This window comes from Hordeum vulgare, chromosome 6H (genome assembly GCF_904849725.1).
Source record: "Hordeum vulgare subsp. vulgare chromosome 6H, MorexV3_pseudomolecules_assembly, whole genome shotgun sequence".
In the NCBI taxonomy this organism is placed as follows: domain Eukaryota; kingdom Viridiplantae; phylum Streptophyta; class Magnoliopsida; order Poales; family Poaceae; genus Hordeum; species Hordeum vulgare.
In genome coordinates, this window is record NC_058523.1 from 561,476,701 (window position 1) to 561,497,902 (window position 21,202).

The following is a 21,202-nucleotide window of genomic DNA, read 5'->3' on the forward strand; positions in this document are numbered from 1 at the left end:
GATCCGGGCTTTGGGTTTGGGTTTGATGGGCTTTCAACTCCCTTGGGCCCAACCAGTCAACAGCAAAGGTTGACTCGTCAACATTGTTAGAAACCTCTCAAAAAACAAACATTGTTCAGAAACAAAAATATCATATACTCCCTCCGTCTCAAAATGTGTTGAGTCATTTTTCAGTCATTTATTTTGGACAAAGGGAGTATGAGGAAAAAAGAATAGATTCTTGTTGGTTATTATGGTTATTAAGAAGGAAAATTATAGAATTTTTTTGAGTCAATACGTCACTAGTGTCAGAACTTGGCGTGAATGATCATTTTAGTGCTACAAGTTATGGTGTGCATTGAAGTGCTACAAAAACTTGACATAGACTAATTTTTCCCAGAACAAAATACACATAGGCTAATGGTTCTTTTATATCCAGGCCACATTTCTATTCTTTAGAAAAAATAATATTTTACTTATAAATGTGCACATGATTTTTCATGATATTTTGTTTCCTAAAAGTACATAATCAGTTTCCAAAAGTATGGAAATTTTAGTTGTTGCATTTATAGTTTATTAAAAATTTGATTCAAATAATACGAACATTTATTTAAATATATTTAACCAAGGTAAAATAGATTTAACTAAATATTCATAAAATTTTAAAAAATATTAATGTACTTACATAAAGGATAAATATATTGAAAACGATAAATGACAATAAGTTGTCCAAGCAACAAGAATACTAATAAAATAAAGATCGTACCCGAGGTTACCCGTCGCATTTTTAATGAAATAATCATGTTTTAAAACAAAATTTGATATTTAAAATTTAATGCAATAGCCTATTTAGCAAACAAATTATGTAGACTCTGATAGTTAATCTTGCATTCCCGAGATACTCAGGTCACGGTTCGAACCCTTGGGTATTTTTTCCATTTGATGTGTTAAAAATAATAATTTACATTGTTAGCAAAGATATAAAATTCACCTACCTCACTTGTGCACGTAATGTCACATTGATCGTTTTGGTTACGCGCGCACCCACGATCGTTGTGGGCCTCTCATCATTATTTTTGTTGGAAAAAGATATAAGCTGAATTTTTTACACGCCCAGTCCATCATCCGGTCACTGACAGCGGACCCCAGGCCACGCTGGCATGCCTTGTCAGGGTCATGAAAATATATACAAATGAGCTTTGCACTGTATTTGTACCGCGAAGTCAAGTTTTTGCACCATTTCAATGTATACCATAACTTGTAGCACTAAAGTGACCATTCACGTCAAGTTCTAGCACCAATGGTTTAATTGACTCAATTTTTTTATAAAATAGGGAGAATAGCTTCCACTAAATCCACTCTTCGCTCTCATCTTTACCACAAGCCTCCCTCTGCTCTCGTCTTCTCCATCAATCTCTTTGCTCTCATCTTCTTCATAACATTGAACGATGTACTATAACACTGAAAAGTACACCTTCTACCACAATCACTCTTTGCTATCGTCTTCTCCATCAGCCTATATCTACTCTCGTCTTCTCCATCAGTCTCTCTGCTCTTGTCTTCTCTACATTGTTGAAGAATGTACTATAGCATCGATAAAGACACCTTCCACAACAACCAATCTCTGCTCTTGTCTTCTCTATCAACCTCTCTTTGCTCTCATCCTCTCCATCATCCTCTATCTGCTCTAGCCTACTTCATCAATCTCTGCACTTGTCCTCTCCACAACGTTGGATGATGTACTATAGCATTAAAGAGGACAACTTCCATCATAGTCATTCTTTGCTCTTGTCTTCTCTATCAACCTCTCCTTGCTCTCGTCTTCTCCATCATCATCTCTTCGCTCTCGTCTATTTCATCAGTCACTCTGCTCTTGTCTTCTCCACAACATTGAATGATGTATTGTAGCATTGAAGGGGACAGCTTCCACCATAGTCACTCTGTACTCCCATCCACTGGACCCTCTCATATGTCATTTTTCCATCGCCCTCTCTACTTAAGTTCCTCTTTGCCAAAACATTGAAAGATATATTACTTATTGAAGGGAACACCTTCCACCATAGCCACTATCTGCTCTCGCCTTCTCCATCGGCCTCTAAGAGCTCTCAAATTCTCTATCGGTCTCTCTCTCCTCGTGTGTTCCCCGCGATGTTGAAGGGTGTATTGTAGAATTAAAAAGGACACCTTCCACCACAACCACTATGTGCGTCTTCACCATTATCCTCTTTGTGCTCTCTTCTTCTCCATCAGTCTCTCTACTCTTGTCTTTTCCATAACGTTGAAGGATGCACTATAGAATGAATAGGACACCTTCCAGCACAACCACTCTCTACTCTCGTCGTCTCCATCAGCCTCTCTATGCTCTCATCTTCTCCACAACATTGAAGAAGGTACAATAGCATTGAAGAGGACAACTTTCACCACAACCACTCTCTGCCCTTATCTCCACCATCGGCCTATCTATCCTCTCGTCGTCTCCATCAGTCTTTTTATCTCGTCTTTTCCAGAGCGTTGAAGCATGTACTATAGAATTGAAGAGGACACTTCCCGTAACATTCACACTCTGTTCGCATCTTCTCCATCAACCCCTCTCTGCTCTTGTCTTCCCCATCGGCCTCTGCGCTCCTGTCTTCTCCACAACATTGAAGGATGTACCATAGTGTTGAGGAGGGAAGCGTCCAGCACAACCACTCTCTACTCTCATCTTCTTCAGCAGTCTCTATGCTCTTGTCTTCTCTGAGGCGAAGGATGTATTATAGCATTCAAGAGGACAACTTCCACCACAACCACTCTCTGCTCTCGTCTTCTCCATCAACCTCTCTCTTCTCTCGTCTTCTCCATCATTCTCTCTCCTCTTGTCTTCTCCACAACATTGAAGGTTGTACCATAGTGTTGAGGACGGAAGCTTCCAGCACAACCAGTCTTTGCTCTCATCTTCTTCAATAGTCTTTATGCTCTTGTCTTCTCCACAGCGAAGCATGTATTATAGCATTCAAGAGGACAACTTCCACCACATCCACTCTCCGCTCTCCGCTCTCCTCTTCTCCATCAACCCCTCTCTTCTCTCGTCTTCTCCATCATTCTCTGTGCTCTCATCTTCTCCACAACGTTGAATGATGTACTATAGCATTGAAGGGAACATTTTCGCCATAGCCGCTCTCTCCTCTCATCTTCACCGACCTCTCTCGGCTCTCATCTTCTCCATCAGTCTCTCTGGTCTTGTATTCCCCGCTGCTTTGAAGGATGTACTATAACATTATGTTCTCTTCTTCTCCATCAACACTCCACTCTGGTCTTCTCCACAACGTTGAAGGATATGCTATATCATTGAACAAGACATCTTCCACCACAACCACCATATGTTCTCGTCTTCTACATCGGCCTCTCTGTGCTCCCATCTTCTCCACCAGTCTCTATGATATTGTCTTCTCCACGGTGTTGAAGGATGTGTTGTAACATGAAGAGGACGCCTTCCACGACATCCACTCCGCTCTCACCTTCTTCATCAGCCTCTCTCTGCTCATCTTCTCCACGACCTCTCTTCTCCCCACCTTACTCACAAACTTTTTCTTGTCGTCAGTTCCTTCTCTTTAGGTATGTACAATGAAGAAGGACTCTATAAGAAAAGAAAAATGGAATAACAACTATTTCCTCCCTAGTTGCAAACACAACCTTGAAAGAAAGCTTTTAAAAAAAGCATCGAAGTCCTGTCGTGACAGGTGACCTCATGAAAGGTGAGGTTGCCACCATCTTCAACATGTTCCTTGCCCTCTTCGGGCAATGGAGAGAGAGTCTCGTCATGAAGGTTGATAAAGTGCTCACACAAACAAAATCATTGTTTAATCTTTTGTTTCGGCGGAAAAGGTTGATGTAGTGGAAGTGGATCAGCCAAAGAATTCTATTGTTGCTTGCAAAATCCCTCGTGGATTCGAATATTAGGCCATAGCAAACGAGAAACAAGGGAGAGAGTAGATGCCGCACTAGATCCATCCGTAAAACAAGGTTGCTGTGGGGGGAGGGGGAGATGTTTTCACCAAATCCCTTGGTCCCCGCGGTTGCCCATCATGGACATCGGCTAGAAGGGGGGAGATGATCACCCAACGGTGCTCGCGAGCATCGGAGCAAAGCTCCGTCACGACATAGCACTAGTCGCCTTTGCATGTGAGCTAGGTCTAAACCTAAATGCTAACATATACCCACTATTCACAGGAGCAACCTACCATCCTCTCGCATCCCTACTCTGGTCAACCAGATCCCCGAAGGAGATGGGGTTGGCGGGGAAAGCAGGCGACCCTCAAAGCAGTGAAGAGTGTGTGGGGGGGGGGGGGGATGAGGCAGAATCATATACAAACTACTGAAATTACTAAAGGGCCACACATGAGCATCCATATTCGTACTCCTCTTTTCGGCTAGAATTGATAGAACTCGAAGCATATTCATTTGAAGTTGTACATAGAAGGTTCTAGATCTTCCCCAATGTCTACTATGGTGACGTGGTTCTAGATCTTCCCCAATGTCTACCGTGGTGACGCGCGGACACATCTGGTTTTAGCGTTGTCCCGCCTTTTTCTTTACACTAAACCCCACCCTTCCTTTCATTTTCTACCCGACAGTAAACCTGGGCATATCCTGGGCCGGGCTTTGGGCCAAACTTTACAAAGGCCGAACCCGGCCCGGCCAAAAAAACGTAAAATCAGGTCCGAGCCCGGCCGGGCATAAAAGGTGAATTCTGGACAGGTTCAAGCCGACCCTCCGTGTAAATCGCCGTTTTTTGCAAGCCCGAGCCCGACCCGAACTGCTTTCCAGGCCCGATTTTCAAGCCCGAGCCCACCCAAACACAAAGCCCGACCCGACCGAGCCGACCCCGTGTAACGAGCCGTTTTTTGCAAGACCGAGCTCGACCCGAACTACTTTCCGTGCCGATTTTCAAGCCCCAGCCCACCCGAATACAAAGCCCGACCCGGCCCGGGTTTTTCGGGCCGGGCTGCCCATGCCCAGATGTACCCGACAAGTTGGTGATGTGAAAGAGAGCGTCCCAACAAGTTTAATGGTCATCAATACATTTTACAAGAAACCAAATTACTAACTTGTTTCAGTAGTCTAATTAATCTTTGTCGAAAAAAGTTGAGTCATAAAAGTGGGAAAAGGGAAGACCACCAAGGGGGTGGCGTTCGGGCTCCCAAGAGCATATTGCTTTTTGGCGCGAAGAAAGAACGCAAAACAAACAGAAAACAAATTAAAAAACTTCTGATTTATATTTTCACACCTTCACTGTAGCTTCCAATGTGATTTTTGACAATCTTCATGCAAAATGGAACATTTGTGCTTTGCTAGGGGAAAAAAAGATGAAGTTCAGTGAAGAATAAAAATCTACAGGTGACATCTAGAGCATAATAAAATATCCAGAAAAAGGAAGACCAACATGTTACCCATCTTGATCTTCAGCTAGACCAGATGAAGTATATGAACTTGTCCCAATCCACAACAAAGTAAATTCAAATTGCAAACCTAAAAAATCAAAATAATCACGAGAATGCGACACCAAATTAAGAAACATGACAACAGGGTATGGATGGATACAGCAATAACAGAGTCATCATCTCAGTAACATCTTAACAATAACAACAAATTCATAGGAGTATCTACCACCTTGAGCACCAGCTTAATAGCTAGCTAAAACACTACAGGTTCCAAATATATAGAACTCAAAATGGCAACACCACAAACCGGTTTCCTGTCCTGTCTCCAGGAAACAAGCATATAACACGGTCGCCTCCGACAAACGACCGCCTCCGTCATGCAACGTTTCGGTCTCACAAAACCAAAACACGCCGCATGGCTTCATCTGCAAGTATGTACAGTAACAAACAACCAGGGAAAGCCTTGTGTCCGTCTTCCATCTCCAGGCCTCATCATCAGAGTCAGAGGCCTGCTTGCTTGATTCACCATTGTCTAGACAAAGATTCAGGCCTGCTTGCCATCTTCACCTTTGTCCTTACCATTACCAGTATCAGCCATCTCTGCATTCTTCTCTGAACCTGCAACAGCACCCCTCTCCTGCTCTACATCACCCCTGTTCATGTCATCCTTACCTAGAGACTCCTCGGCTGCATTATTGGCACCAGGGACAATAGTATCCACCTCCTTGACATTTATCACAGCCTCCTCAACCAAGTTGCCAGCATCAGCTGTGGCATCGCCCATCTCAGTGTCATTCTTCAGAGCATCCTCAACCGCGTTAGCGGAAGCAGAGGCAGCAACATCCATCTCAGTGTCATTCTTCAGAGGATCCGCAACTGCTTTAGCTGAAGCAGAGGCAGCAACATCCATCTCAGTGTCATTCTTCAGAGGATCCGCAACTGCTTTAGCTGAAGCAGAGGCAGCAACATCCATCTCAGTGTCATTCTTCAGAGCATCCTCAACAGTGTCATCAGAAGCAGAGGCAGCATCAACCTTCTCCTCCTCAATTACATTAGCATTTTCAGCACCAGCAGCATTAGCATTAGCATCTTCCAGAGACTGAATTACAATGTCGCCTGCAACAGCCGCGGCATCAACGCCATTCTCCACAACAGCATTCTCAGCATCAGCATTACCCCTCTGCTGGAGGACAAGAGCAGCATTGTCGGCGCTGCCAGCAGCAGCACCGTCCGCCCCAGCAAAGCGCGCCTCGATGGCCTCGAGGCGGCGCCTCATGTCGCCAACCTCCTGCTCCATGAGGAAGAGCCTCTCCTTGAGGGTGAGGTTCTCCTCCTCGAGCCTGGCCACGTGCACGTCCTGGTCATACTCGTCGTCGAGGTCCTCAAAGACGTAGCCGCCGTTGCCCATCCCGCCGGGATAGACCATCTCGAAGCGGCTGAGGTCGTGGTCGAGGCGGCGCTCGACCTCGACGTGCTCCTCGACGTCGCTGCCGCTGCTCGAGTCGTCGTCGCCCTCGGCATCCCCTTCCCCTGGGTGGCGTGGGGAGGAGGCGCGGAGGCGTATGAGGCCCTTCATGGAGCCGTATCCGTCGACGCCCCACTGCTGCTGCGCCATGTCGGAGAGGCCCTCGCGGGAGGGGGAGATGCGCGGGGTGGGGAGCACGGCGGGGGTGACGGGGCAGGGGGAGACGAGCGAGGCGATGCCCCCCGCTCGCTTGGCCCGGATGATGAAGGAGGTGGTGTTGCGCGGCGCCTTGGCCTTGCTGCCCGCCGCCTTGTTGGACTTGGGGAAGAAGTACTTGCGGCCGGAGTTGGGGTTGTTGCCGCCGCCGGGGTTGCTGCTGTTGTTGTTGTTGTTGAACCAGCGGCGGGCCTTGGCGCGATTCTGCACCTGCAGGTCGCCGATGGCGGGGGGCTGGTAGGCGCCGCCGCCGGCGAGGTTGTTGTTGGGGTTGTTCTTGCGCTTCCAGCCCCGGTTGGGCTGGGGCTGGGGCTGGGGCTGGGGAGGGGGCGGCGCGAGGAAGGGCTGCGGCAGCGGCGGCGGCGGCATGGCGTCGGAGGCCGCCGGCGGGGGCGGCGGCGGCCACATGGGGAAGCTCCGCGGCATCATCTGGCTGGGATCCATCGCCCTCCGCAGGCAGGCAGGGAGGATTTGTAGGTCTGTGCTGGAAATTTGATATCAAATCGATCGAATCGGCGGTTGATCGGAACGGATCGGCGGCGGACCAATCTGCGCTCGGAAACCCTAACCCTAGCTAGCGAGCAACCACGCCGGAGCTCGCCGGAGTTGGGTCTGCTCACTGAAATGGATGGATTAGCGGCGGCGGCGGGATTAGCGAGCGAATCAAAGAAAGGAGGAGGATTTCGCAGTTCGTTCTGTTCCTCGATTCGATTTCGATTTCGATTTGGGGAATGGAGAAAACTGTGGGGGGAGGAAACCGCCCCGGACCATTTATATAGGACGCGTGGCCGCAACGGACGGTCCAGATTCCATCATAACCTACCTACCTAACTGGATTAATCTTTTTTCTGGATTTTGGTTGGATTTGAAGTTTCTAGAGAGCTTGTGAGCCTTCAAAACCTTTTCCCAACATTATTTGGTATATTGCCTCATTCTTATTGAAGCAGATTCCGTATAATCGTTGGAACTGTAAAATTTCAACGACTTTATGAGTTTGAGTTGTTTTTTCTCTCGAGCACATACTGTAAACGCGACACGGTCCATAAAACTTTTGGGGTGCGCGAGCGCTCGACCGCTATATCTACGGCTTCGATCGCTGGATGCGGGTCGAAACCCTATCCCTCCGTCGCCGCGAAAAGTCCCCCCACCTCACCGCTGACGCCTCCAATCCGTCGTCGTGCGCCTTCATGCCGGCAAGTAGCCGCTCCATTCCACCGCCCTCGATGGCCAACTCCGTGGGCCGTAGGAACAACGACCCTGAGAGGGCTCGTTGCATCAGACCCGACGCTGCCCAAAAGCGCGCCGCCCGCCGTTTCACGCAGTGGGGCCTGACGCCGCCGTCGTCGCTCCTCCGTCACAAGACAAAGAGTACGACCACGCACGCGGCCGCCTCACCGACGGCAGCTCCTCCGAGGCGTCGAGCTCGCGCTCCCTGCTCCCGTCGAAGGAGATCGGCACCGTGCTCTACGAGCAGGGTGTCGCATCGGCCCTCGCCTTCGGCCAGAAGGTGGAGGAGTGACGCCGCAAAGCAACTGCGCAGGAGCGCATGTACGTCGAGCTCTCCTCCGACGAGGGGCGACGACCGAGCGCACTTCACATCTACTACCGCATGAGCTCGACTCCGGTGAGCTCAATTTTGCGTAGTGTGGTAGGATAGCTAGTAGCTCCAGTGAGCTCCGGTGAGCTCTAGTAGGATAGCTTACCTCTACCCCCTCTAATATGTATGATCGTCTACTATGTGTGAACTCTGAATGAAGTGTTGTCTGTGATTTCGTCCATGAATGGAATTTTTCAAATTATGCAGTTTGATTATACAGGGTCTGTTCTGCAGCAATATTCCGCCCCGCAAAACCCCAGATCATCGAACTGTAAAACACGTTTGCAGGTCGCAATTATACAGGGTCAGCTAGAGATGCTCTAAGTACAACTAAAATACTCTCATTTTATTTATTTACTAGAAGAACCACATCATTTTATAGGATGATGGACGACAGGCACACCATCATCACCAACTGAGAATTATAAATTAAAGAGGTAGTAATAGCAATTTTTAGTAGCATGTAACATGGAGTTGTAATGATTTTAGATTTTAGTGACTATTTAGTGTATGAACTACAAATTCGCTATCGGTACCTTTTATATTGTTTTTCTATTTAAACATGTTTAGAGGTTCATTGTCCTTGGTTATTTTTTAAAGGTTCACAAGAAAATATTAATGTGCATGGTTGGTGTATACTATTGACTTTTCTGGCTTTGCATAAATTTTTTACTTCAAATTTTGCCACATCTCTATGTGCATGCGACCTTACTTAAACTCTCTTGTTTTCTTGCAGGTAGCACACAGAACCACTACTAGCACTATTGAGCGGAGGAAGAAGATCTAGTAGCAAAATATTTGGTACTTAGCGATCACCTTGTGGTATTTGATTGTACCTAGCAGAATATTTGCCAGTGAACCAAACATCACCTTAGTGGACTGTTTATTTTGCTTTTAGTATATGATTTGTTGATGGAGTGCTTTTAGTCTCGTAGTTTGATTCGGAAATTATGTGAATATCTGAAATGGCGGGTAGATTAGGAGTTAGTGGCTAACAAACATATATTTTTTGTGAAATTGATGAGCTTAGTAACAAATGTGGCTCCAAGATTTATTGAAGTTGTTATCTTAGTGTATTCCTAGCATAACCCAGCTGGTGTTGCGTGTGAACATGAATTGAAGGTTTTGATGGAAATATGCCCTAGAGGCAATAATAAAGTGGTTATTATTATATTTTGTAGTTCATGATAATTGTCTATTATTTATGCTATAATTGTATTAACCGGAAACCGTAATACATGTGTGAATACATAGATCACAATGGTCCCTAGTGAGCCTCTAGTTGGCTAGCTCGTTGATCAATAGATGGTCATGGTTTCCTGATCATGGACATTGGATGTCATTGATAACGGAATCACATCATTAGGAGAATGATGTGATGGGCAAGACCCAATCCTAAGCATAGCACTAGATCGTATTGTTCTTGTGCTAAAGCTTTTCTAATGTCGAGTATCATTTCCTTAGACCATGAGATTGTGCAACTCCCGCATACCGTAGGAGTGCTTTGGGTGTATCAAATGTCATAACGTAACTGGGTGATTATAAAGGTGCACTACATGTATCTCCGAAAGTGTCTGTTGAGTTGGTATGAATCAAGATTGTGATTTGTCAATCTGTGTGACGGAGAGGTATCTCTGGGCCCACTCGGTAATGCATCATCATAATGAGCTCAATGTGACTAAGGAGTTAGCCACGGGATGATGTATTCCGAAACGAGTAAAGAGACTTGCCGGTAACGAGATTGAACAAGGTATAGGGATACCGACGATCGAACCTAGGACAAGTACCATACCGGTAGACAAAGGGAATTGCATACGGGATTGATTGAATCCCCGACATTGTGGTTCATCCGATGAGATCATTGTGGAACATGAGGAACCAACATGGATATCCAGACCCCGTTGTTGGTTATTGATCGGAGAGGTGTCTCGGTCATGTCTGCATGGTTCCCGAACCCGTAGGGTCTACACACTTAAGGTTCGAGGACGCTAGGGTTGTAATGGGAATAATATGTGGTTACCGAAGGTTGTTCGGAGTCCCGGATGAGATCCCGGACGTCACGAGGAGCTCTGGAATGGTCTGAAGGTAAAGATTCATATAAAGGAAGTGGAGATTTGACCGTCGAAAGTGTTTTGGGAATCACTCGTAATGTACCGGGACCACTGGAAGGGTTCCGAGGGTACATCGGGAGGGCCCACCAGCCCCGAGAGGCTATATGCGCCAAAAATGGATGAGAATCAGCCCCTAGGTGGGCTGGTGCGCCACCACCATGGGCCCAAGGTGCACAAGAGGGCTAACGGGGGCAAACCCTAGGCGTGGGGCTGCCTTGGGCGCCAAGCCCACCCTAGGGCGCCGCCCCCTCCTCCATCTTGGCCGCCGCACCTCCTAGGGTTTCCCTAGGGGTGGTCGGACCCCTCTCTCCCCCCTCCTATATATAGAGAGGGTTTTGGGAGGGCTGCAGACACAATTCCACCTCTCCCTCGACGCAGCCCTACCTCTCCTCCTCCTCATCCTCCGTAGCGCTTGGCAAAGCCCTGCCGGAGTACCACGCAGCTCCACCGTCACCACGTCGTCGTGCTGCTGGAGCTCTCCCTCAACCTCTCCTCTCTCCTTGCTAGATCAAGGCGTAGGAGACGTCACCGGGCTGCACGTATGTTGAACGCGGAGGCGCCATTGTTCGGCGCTTAGATCGGAATCTTCTGCGATCTGAATCGCTACGAGTACGACTCCATCAACCGTGTTCTAGTAACCCTTCCGCTTAGCGATCTTCAAAGGTATGAAGATGCTCTACCCCATTGCTCGTTGCTGGTTTCTCCTAGATAGATCCTTGTGAAGCATAGGAAAATTTTGAATTACTACTATGTTCCCCAACAGGTTTCGCTTAGGCTTCAGTTCTTATGCAATTTTTTCTTGAGGAGGCTACACCGTGGGAGCTCATCTTGAAGATATGATCCACTCACGTGCTTACTGCATCCACTCAAGTGAGTTCCTCTGCCCCACTGAAGTCCAAATTCCCTCCATATGTGTGGATGCCATGAATAAGATGCCTCCTTATGTTTGGCACTAATTTTTATAGTGTGTAACTTGGTTGGTTATTAGGATTCTTGCTACCAACGACTTGGCTTCCAACAACGCTGCAGTAATCCCCCTTTCGTGCTTGTCACTACATCCCCCACCAGCTAGTGAGTCAACACATCTTTGATCTGTTTTATTTATGGTGGTATATACCTTTGCTATGTGTACTACCATTGAATTGGTTCTATGATTATTCCTTTCTTTTCTAAGCCATTGTATTTATATTACTTGAAGTAATTCCTTGCATTATCTGGTTATGATATTATCTATTCAGGATTTAGTGTTGATTTGGTAGTAACCAAGTGTGAAGCTAGCTACCATGGATAGAAGTTGGATGGATGCACCTAGGTATAATGCCACATATATATTCTAAATTTCTTACATGCCGAAACTTTATATAACACACTACACATGTACACTTGCATGTAGGAATACAGAGAAGTACTTACAAGGGCTTGCCAAATTCCTAGACTATGCATTTAGTAAATCATCAATCGAGAATAAAATATTATGTCCTCGCAAAAACTGTGTGAACTCATACTAGAGAGAAGAAACTGAAGTCCGTAAGCACATGGTATGCGAGGGATTTGTATATGGATACAAATAGTGGATGTTTCATGGAGAACGTGTCTCTTCTTCTCCCATTCCTCCATATCTAGATGAGGGCGATGATATATCTGATTTGCTAAGAGACCTTGCCGCTGGTTTGGATAAAGGTGGAGATCTTGAAGATGATTGTGGTTTAGATCAGAATGATTCTTTTCTAGAATCTCTCACAAGCTTGAAGCTGATTCTAGACAAGAGTTATATCCAGGTTGTAAGAATTTCTCAAAGCTTCGTTTCTTAGTGACACTTCTTCACACCAAACTGCTTGGATGGTGGTCTGATAGAAGTTTTGATCCATTGTTAGATCTACTCAAAGATGCTTACCCTTAGTCCGCAATACCCCAAAACTCCAATGAAGCCAAAAAACCTAGTCAAATGCCTAGGACTTGGGTATGTTAATATCAATGCATGTGAAAATAATTGCATTCTATTTTGGAAGAAGAATGTCAATGACAATTCATGCCCAGAATGTAAGGCTTCATGATGGAAATCGGAAAGGAAGAGTGCAGATGGGAAACGTGTACACAAGGTTCCAAAGAAGGTACTTTGTTACTTCCCAATAAAGAAGAAGCTTCAAAGGTTGTTTGTGCGCTCCAGAACCGCGACTCTCACAAGATGGCATGCAGAAGAGCGCATGGAAGATGGATCGATTAGGCATCCTGCAGATTCTCTCCTTTGGAAAGCTTTTGATGAAATAAACTGACACCTCCCTCGATCCCATCATGATCCATCCCGATCTAGTGCCGAACGGACGACACCTCCGCGGTCAGCACACATACAGCTCGATGACGATCTCCGCCTTCTTGATCCAGCAACAGGGGAAAAGAGGTAGATGAGTTCCCCAGCACGGCGGCATGGTGGTGGTGGTGGTGGAGCTATTCTAGCAGGGCTTTGCCTAAGCACCGCTGAAACTAGACTAGAGGAGAAACATATCTAGAGAGAGAGGGCAACACGTGGTTGTTTTCATGTGTCTCAAAACCCCTCAATACCTCTAGTATATATAGGAGGGAGGGAGGGGAGGAGGCAGCCTCAAACCCTCAAGGGTTTGTCCGAAATTGGAGGTGGAGGAGTCCTACTCCAATCCTACTAGGAGTAGGATTCCTCCTTTCCACTTGGAAACCCTTTCCACCTTTTCCACCTTTGGGTTTTTGCCTCTCAAACCTCATGGGCCTTAGTGGGAGCTTATGTTAGCCCACTAGGGGCTGGTTTGTATCCTCCCACAGCCCATAAGGCCCCTCGGGGCGTGACACCCCTCCGATCGTCCCCGGTACCCTCCCAGCACTCCCGGTACACTACTGATGAGCCCGAAACTTCTCCGGTGACCAAAACAGGACTTCCTATATATCAATCTTTACCTACGGACTATTCCGGAGCTCCTGTGATGTCCGGGATCTCATCCGGGACTCCAAAAAACTTTCGGTTACCAACACCTATAACTCAACTATACCCGAACGTCACCGAACCTTAAGTGTGCGGACCCTGCGGGTTCGACAACTATGCAGACATGACCGAGACACCTCTACGGTCAATAACCAATAGAGGGACCTAGATTCCCATATTGGCTCCTACATATTATACGAAGATCTTTAACGGTTGAACCTTTATGTCAAGGATTCAGTTAATCCCGTATGTTGTTCCCTTTGTCCTTCGGTATGTTACTTGCCCGAGATTCGATCGTCGGCATCTCTATACCTAGTTCAATCTCGTTATCGGCAAGTCTCTTTACTCGTTTTGTAATACAAGATCTCGTGGCTAACTCCTTAGTCACATTGCTTGCAAGGCTTATTGTGATGTTGTATTACCAAGTGGGCCCCGAGATACCTCTCCGTCATACGGAGTGACAAATCTCAGTCTCGATTCACGCCAACCCAACATACACCTTCAGAGATACCTGTAGAGCACCTTTATAGTCACCCAGTTATGTTGCGACGTTTGATACACACAAGGTATTCCTCCGGTGTCCGGGAGTTGCATGATCTCACGGTCATAGGAATAGATACATTGACATGCAGAAAACAATAGCAATAAACTGACACGATCATATGCTACGTTTATAGTTTGGGTCTTGTCCATCACATCGTTCTCCTAATGATGTGATCCCGTTATCAAGTGACAACACTTGTCTATGGCTAGGAAACCTTAACCATCTTTGATCAACGAGCTAGTTAACTAGAGGCTTACTAGGGACAATGTTTTGTTTATGTATCCACACATATATTTGAGTTTCTAATCAATACAATTATAGCATGCATAATAAACGATTATCATGAACAAGGAAATATAATAATAAGAATTTATTATTGCCTCTAGGGCATATTTCCAACATTTTGAACACACAAAAAGTCTGGAGTTCAAATACCAAATGGATGAGTTAGGGCACTCCGCCTCCTCGCCCTCCTCCGCCTCCTCCTCCGGCGAGTGATCAGGGCACTCCGCCTCCTTCTCTGGCTCCTCTGACGCGTGAGGGCACTTCGCCTCCTCTTCGCCTACTCCGGCGCATCAGAGCAGTCCGCTTCCTCCTTTGCCTCATCGGCAACGTCGGAAGACAAACGCCGCCTCTTCAGCTCCTCTGGTGCATCAGAGCAGTCTGCCTCCTTCTCTGAAGCGGAAGAGAGATGCCTCCTTCTCTCCGGCAGCTAGCATTACAAGCAGAGGTGGGAGGCAATTCAGATACGGTCCATCTCTCAAGCCTCTGGAAAAGTTACCATATGAGAGGACCAAGCATGAAAATGAAGACATATGTCGTGCCGAATTGAGGGCCCATTTTGCAAAGAAAACTCCACCTCAGAAGGAGCAGCTAGATCCGGTGAAAGTGGAGCACACTATCAATCAACTGAAGCGACCACCACCGCCTCCGCCGGATTCCAACTATGACCGCATTCTTAAAAGACCTATGCACAAGCGTGGTAGTCGGGAACTACTTCAAGTGATGCAAGGTACTTAGCAGAACGAAGAAGTGGGAAAACAATTCCCCTGCTCGGCCAACAGGAGAATCAATTGTGCCCCCACTCAAGGTGTCTAGCTATATTGTCGTCGCTAATTATCCGGGATGGTGCCCGGTACCAATCCTGATGATTACTTGGGGGATGATGTAATTTTTGAAACGACTGAGGTAGCAAAAGAACAATATAAATACGAGCACGTGAAGCCTCTCGTCAAAGATGGTCATTGCTAGCAGTCCCCGGCAACGACACTAGAAAAATCTTGTTGACATGTTCCTGACTTGATGCCTCCGCGGCAACAGAGCCAGAACTGCTCCCAGTTGCTCAACAATTAGAAAATGTCTTGCAATGGCCCACCAACGTGTGGGTTCGCGGCAGTTTTCGAGGGTAGAGTATTCAACCCAAATTTGTTGGTTCGCCCGTCAGGAAGTGAAAGGATACTCTCAAGCATTAGCAGCTGAATGTGTCAGATTCAACCGCACCTGAAAGATTAGTATCTGCAAGCAAAGTATCAGTAGCAAAGTAGTATGATAACAACGGTGTCAGAAACGATCTGTTGACGGTAGACTATTCCTAACTGTTGTATCAATGGCGCCAGAAGTTGACCGTGGACGGAAAATATTCTTTCCCGTCAACGGCGCGAGAAAAAGTATTATAGCAGGTAGCAGCAGTGTAACGAGTAACAACAGCGGCAAGGAACAGCAGTAGTGACAGCAGTACCAAGTAGCAACAGTAGCAAGTAACAGCAGCAGAGCAAAGCAAGTAACAGCAGCAGAGCAAAACAAGTAACAGCAGTAGAGCAAAGCAAGTAACAGCAGCAGTGGGACAAACTCGTAGGCAATGGGTCGGTGATTCGTTTGGATGACATTCATCATGCAACAGTTATAACACGGAGAGATATGTGGCTAGCTCCCGTTCGTCAATGTGATGTAGGCATGCATTCCGTGTGTAGCCATACATGCTTAGGGAAAAGAACTTGCATGACATCTATTGTCCATCCCTCCCGTGGCAGCGGGGTCCAAAAGGATACTAGGGATATTAAGGTTCTCCTTTTAATAAAGAATTGGAACAACGCATTAGCACTTGGTGAACACATGAACTCCTCAAACTATGGTCATCACCGGGAGTGGTTCCGGTTATTGTCACTCCGGGGTTGCCGGGTCATAACACATAGTAGGTAACTACAACTTGCAAGATCGGATCTAAAACACACATATATTGGTGACAACATAATAATTTCAGATCTGAAATCATGGCATTCGGGCCCTAGTGACAAGCATTAAGCATGGCAAAGTAGTAGCAACATCAATCTGAGAACATAGTGGATACTAGGGATCAATCCCCGTCAAAACTAACTCAATTACATGATAGATCTCATCCTACTCATCACAGCCCAGCGAGCCTACGAATAGATTACTCACGAACGATGAAGAGCTTCATGGAATTTGAGAGGGAAGAAGGTTGATGATGACGATGGCGACGATTTCCCCTCTCCGGAGCCCAAAACGGACTCCACATCTGCCCTCCAGATGAAGAACAGGATGTGGCGGCGCCTCCGTATCGCAAACACGATGAAATCTTCTCTTCTGATTTTTTTCTGGACGAAAGTGAATTTATAGAGCTGAAATTGGGGGCGGCAGACCCACGTGGGCCCCGCAAGCTTGGTTGTCGCGGCCAGGGGGGCCGCGGCAACAGGGCTTGTGGCCCACTGGCCCATCCCCTCCGGTGGATCTTTGCGCAAGTATTTTTCATATTTTCCAGAAACATTCTCTGTAAATTTTCAGGACGTTCCGAGAACTTTCATTTCTGCACAAAAACAACACCATGGCAATTGTGCTGAAAATAGCGTCAGTCCGGGTTAGTTCCATCCAAATCATGCAAATTAGAGTCCAAAACAAGGGCAAAAGAGTTTGGAAAAGTAGATACGATGGAGACGTATCAACTCCCCCAAGCTTAAAACCTTGCTTGTCCTCAAGCAACTCAGTTGACAAACTGAAAGAGAAAGAAAAACTTTGACAAACTTTGTTTGATCTTGTTGTTGCAACTATGTCTAACTCGTAACCAGAATTTCAGCAAGATCACAAGTTAACCACATAAGTAAGTGACACAAAGGTCTCACGGTAAACTAATATCAATGGCATAATCAGCTAGCGAGCAAATAATAATAAGTTTCAGATACCAACAATTCAGTCAAAACAAGCATGAAGCAATATGAATAGGTGGTATCTCGCTAGCTCTTTCTGAGACTGTAAAACATAAATGAAGAGCACTTTCAAAGATCAAGGGATGACTAAACATTGTAATTCATAGCAACGAAGATCCAGTCATAGTCATACTCAATATCAATCAAAAGCAAAGCATAAAAATGACAGAGGTGCTCTCTAATTGGTGCTTATATAAGAAGAGGATGACTCAACAGGAAAATAAATAGACAGGTGATGACCCACAAGTATAGGGGATCAATCGTAGTCCTTTCGATAAGTAAGAGTGTCGAACCCAACGAGGAGTAGAAGGCTCTGATAAACAGATTTCAGCAAGGTAATAACTGCAAGCACTGAAAGTAGCGGTAACAAGTGATTGTGTAGCGAGGTGAAACGTAGCAAGCAAAGAGTAACAAGTAACAAGTAGTAGCAACGGTGCAGAAAGTGGCCCAATCCCTTTTGTAGTAAGGTACAAGCCTGAACAAAGTCTTATAGGACGAAAAATGCTCCCGAGGACACACGGGAATTTCTGTCATGCTAGTTTCATCATGTTCATATGATTCGCGTTCGTTACTTTGATAGTTTGATATGTGGGTGGACCGGCGCTTGGGCACTGCCCTTACTTGGACAAGCATCCCACTTATGTTTAACCTCTCTCGCAAGCATCCGCAACTACAAAAGAAGAATTAAGACAAAGTCTAACCATAGCATTAAACTAGTGGATCCAAATCAGCCCCTCACAAAGCAACGCATAGACTGGGGTTTAAGCTTCTGTCACTCCAGCAACCCATCATCTACTTACTACTTCCCAATGCCTTCCTCTAGGCCCAAATATGGTGAAGTGTTATGTAGTCGACGTTCACATAACACCACTAGAGGAAAAACAACATACAACATATCAAAATATCGAACGAATATCAAATTCACATGACTATTATTAACATGACTTATCCCATGTCCTCAGGAACAAAAGTAACTACTCACAAGACATAATCATAATCATGACCAGAGGTGTAATGAATAGCATCAAGGATCTGAACATAAACTCTTCCACTAAGTAATCCAACTAGCATCAACTACAGAGAGTAATCAACACTACTAGCAACCTTACAAGTACCAATCGGAGTTGCGAGAGAAAGATTGGTTACAAGAGATGAACTAGGGATTGGAGAGGAGATGGTGCTGATGAAGATGTTGATGAAGATGCCTCCCCTCCGATGAGAGGAGTGTTGGTGATGACGATGGCGATGATTTCCCCCTCTGGAAGGGAAGTTTCCCCGGCAGGATCGTCGTGCTTGAGCTCTAGATTGGATCTGCTCAAGTTCCACCCCGTGGCGGCGGCGAAACCACGAAAAATCTCCCGATTAATTTTTTCCAGACCAGGACGCTTCATATAGCAAAAGAGGGGGGCTAGTGGGCCTTCAGGCAGCCCACAAGCCTGCCCTGCGCCACCAGGGGGTGGCTTTCGCCCAGTATTTTTAATATATTCCAGAAAAAATCCACGTAAATTTTCAGGGCATGTGGAGATGTGCAGAATAGTGGACTAGGATTTGCTCCTTTTCCAGTCCAGAATTCCAGCTGCCTGAATTCTCCCTCTTCAAATAATCCTTGCAAAATAAGAGAGAATAGGCATAAATATGGTACCACAAGTAATATAACAGCCCAAAAAGCAATAAATATCAACATGAAAGCATGATGCAAAATGGACGTATCAACTCCCCCAAGCTTAGACCTCGCTTGTCCTCAAGCGAAAACCAAGTTCCATAAACATGTCCACATGTTGAGGGACGAAGGTGTCGAAAAAAAAACATAATATGGACATGAGGGCATCATGATCACACATAGGACAGCAATACATCATAAAGATTCTTATGGGAAAGTAACAATTCCTTCACAAAGCAAAGAATGAAGCAAAAAACCTTACCGAGAAGTAACAAACAATAGTCCATAGTCATTGAGGCAATTGCAATTTATCACAACATCAGAAAGAGTCAAATAAGAGCTTGTAAGGCAAACCCACATACTCAATCATCTCTTTTGTTTTCCACAATTGTTACAACTCACGTGGTACTCATGATGTCAAAGTTTCAGCTGGACACAGAGGAAGATAGGGGCTTATAGTTTTGCCTCCCAACGGTTTACCTCAAGCGTAAAGTCAACAATAATAAAGCATGAGTACTCAACTCCAAGTTGATATATGAATATGGATCTTTCCCAAGCATGTGACGGTGGCCAAGACAAAGGCAAAAAGGGAATTGGTGATGATCACCATGACTCTTACAAGGGTAAAAAGTAAAGGCACAAGATAGGCCCTTCGCAGAGGGAAGCACAGGTTGTCATGCGCTTTTGAGGTTTGAATGCGTGTCCTCTTAGTGCGGGGGAACGCCACTTTATATTGCCTCCTGCGACAAAGAACTTTATTATGCAGTCTGTCTCTTTTATGTCTTCCTCATCACAGGTTCGTACAAAGCTTATTTTCCACACACTAATAGATCATACATATTAGAGAGCAATTTTTATTGCTTGCACCGATGACAACTTACTTGAGAGATCTTATTCAATCCATAGGTAGGTATGGTGGACTCTGATGGCAAAACTGGTTGGAGGTTTATGGATGCACAAGTAGTATCTCTACTTGGTGCGGGAGTTTTGGCTAATATGAGGTGGAAGCAATCGTCACATGCTAAGGGATCTCTAATCATATAACATTGTTTGGAACCAAGCAAACACAATTCATTATGTTGTCTTCCTTGTCCAACATCTACTCCTAGGCATGTAATAGTTTGGTGAGTGCTCACAATTGTAAAAAGTGTCTAAGATGATATATTTATATGTGAACCTCTCTTTACTTATTACTTCTTATTAATTGCAGCAATGACTGAGGTCTTTGTTGATTTATTCTCAACAAGTTTCAATCATCATACGTGTCATAAGTGAAGTTATCACTTTCCATAAGATCGTCTCATGATCTTTCATGCTATCGTTCTTTTCATACTTTTGATCATGGCACAAAGAAAAGCCCTTAACTAAGCACTTTTTATTATATAGCTCGTAAGCTCGAATACATCGGGGGAGAGACAAAAGCAAAAGACTCAAACTAAAAATTAAAGACTTATTCCTCTAAAAGAAGAAATAAAAACTGAAAAGGAAAGAACTAAAACAAAGGTAAAAGCAAAAGATATAAAGGTGATACGATACCAGGGAAACTCCCCAAGCTTGGCAGAAGCCAAGGGGATTGCCCATACCAATGCTTAGTTGTCTTCCTTTGGTGGTGATGGTGGTGTTGTTGGAGTAGTTTGATTCCAAGAGAGCTATCAATCTTTGATTTATACCTTTGAGATCTGTGACATGGTTTTCCAGCAAAACAACTTCACGAGAAAGAGAAATATTGCGGGCACGAGTTGTTTCGCAAAACCTCAAGAGTTCAATCAAGGATGGAGATATCACGTGGATGAATGGTTGGAGAAAATCTACTCCTTCAACGTCTTCAATGTTGAACATAGGTTGAACTTCCTCCCTAGCTTGGGTCTTCTCCTTAGCTTGGTCCCTGGCTTCCATGACTTCTACTCTTTTCAGATCAGCGTCTACTTCCTCATGAACTTGGTGAAGATCATTCTCCCCAACATATTCCTGGGACATCTTTGCTCTAAATCTGCGGCAGACAACAAGCTCGAAACGAAAACAGAGGAAAACTGCGCGAT

General features: G+C 45.5%; 1 protein-coding gene across 1 annotated transcript; it reads right to left on the minus strand.

Moving 5' to 3' along the window:
• Nucleotides 1–5,525: 5,525 nt before the first annotated feature.
• LOC123401750 lies at nucleotides 5,526–7,829 on the minus strand. Its single transcript, XM_045095603.1, has one exon. It carries the CDS (start codon nucleotides 7,522–7,524, stop codon nucleotides 5,944–5,946), a length of 1,581 nt encoding a protein of 526 aa, XP_044951538.1. The 5' UTR covers nucleotides 7,525–7,829; the 3' UTR covers nucleotides 5,526–5,943.
• Nucleotides 7,830–21,202: the final 13,373 nt, after the last annotated feature.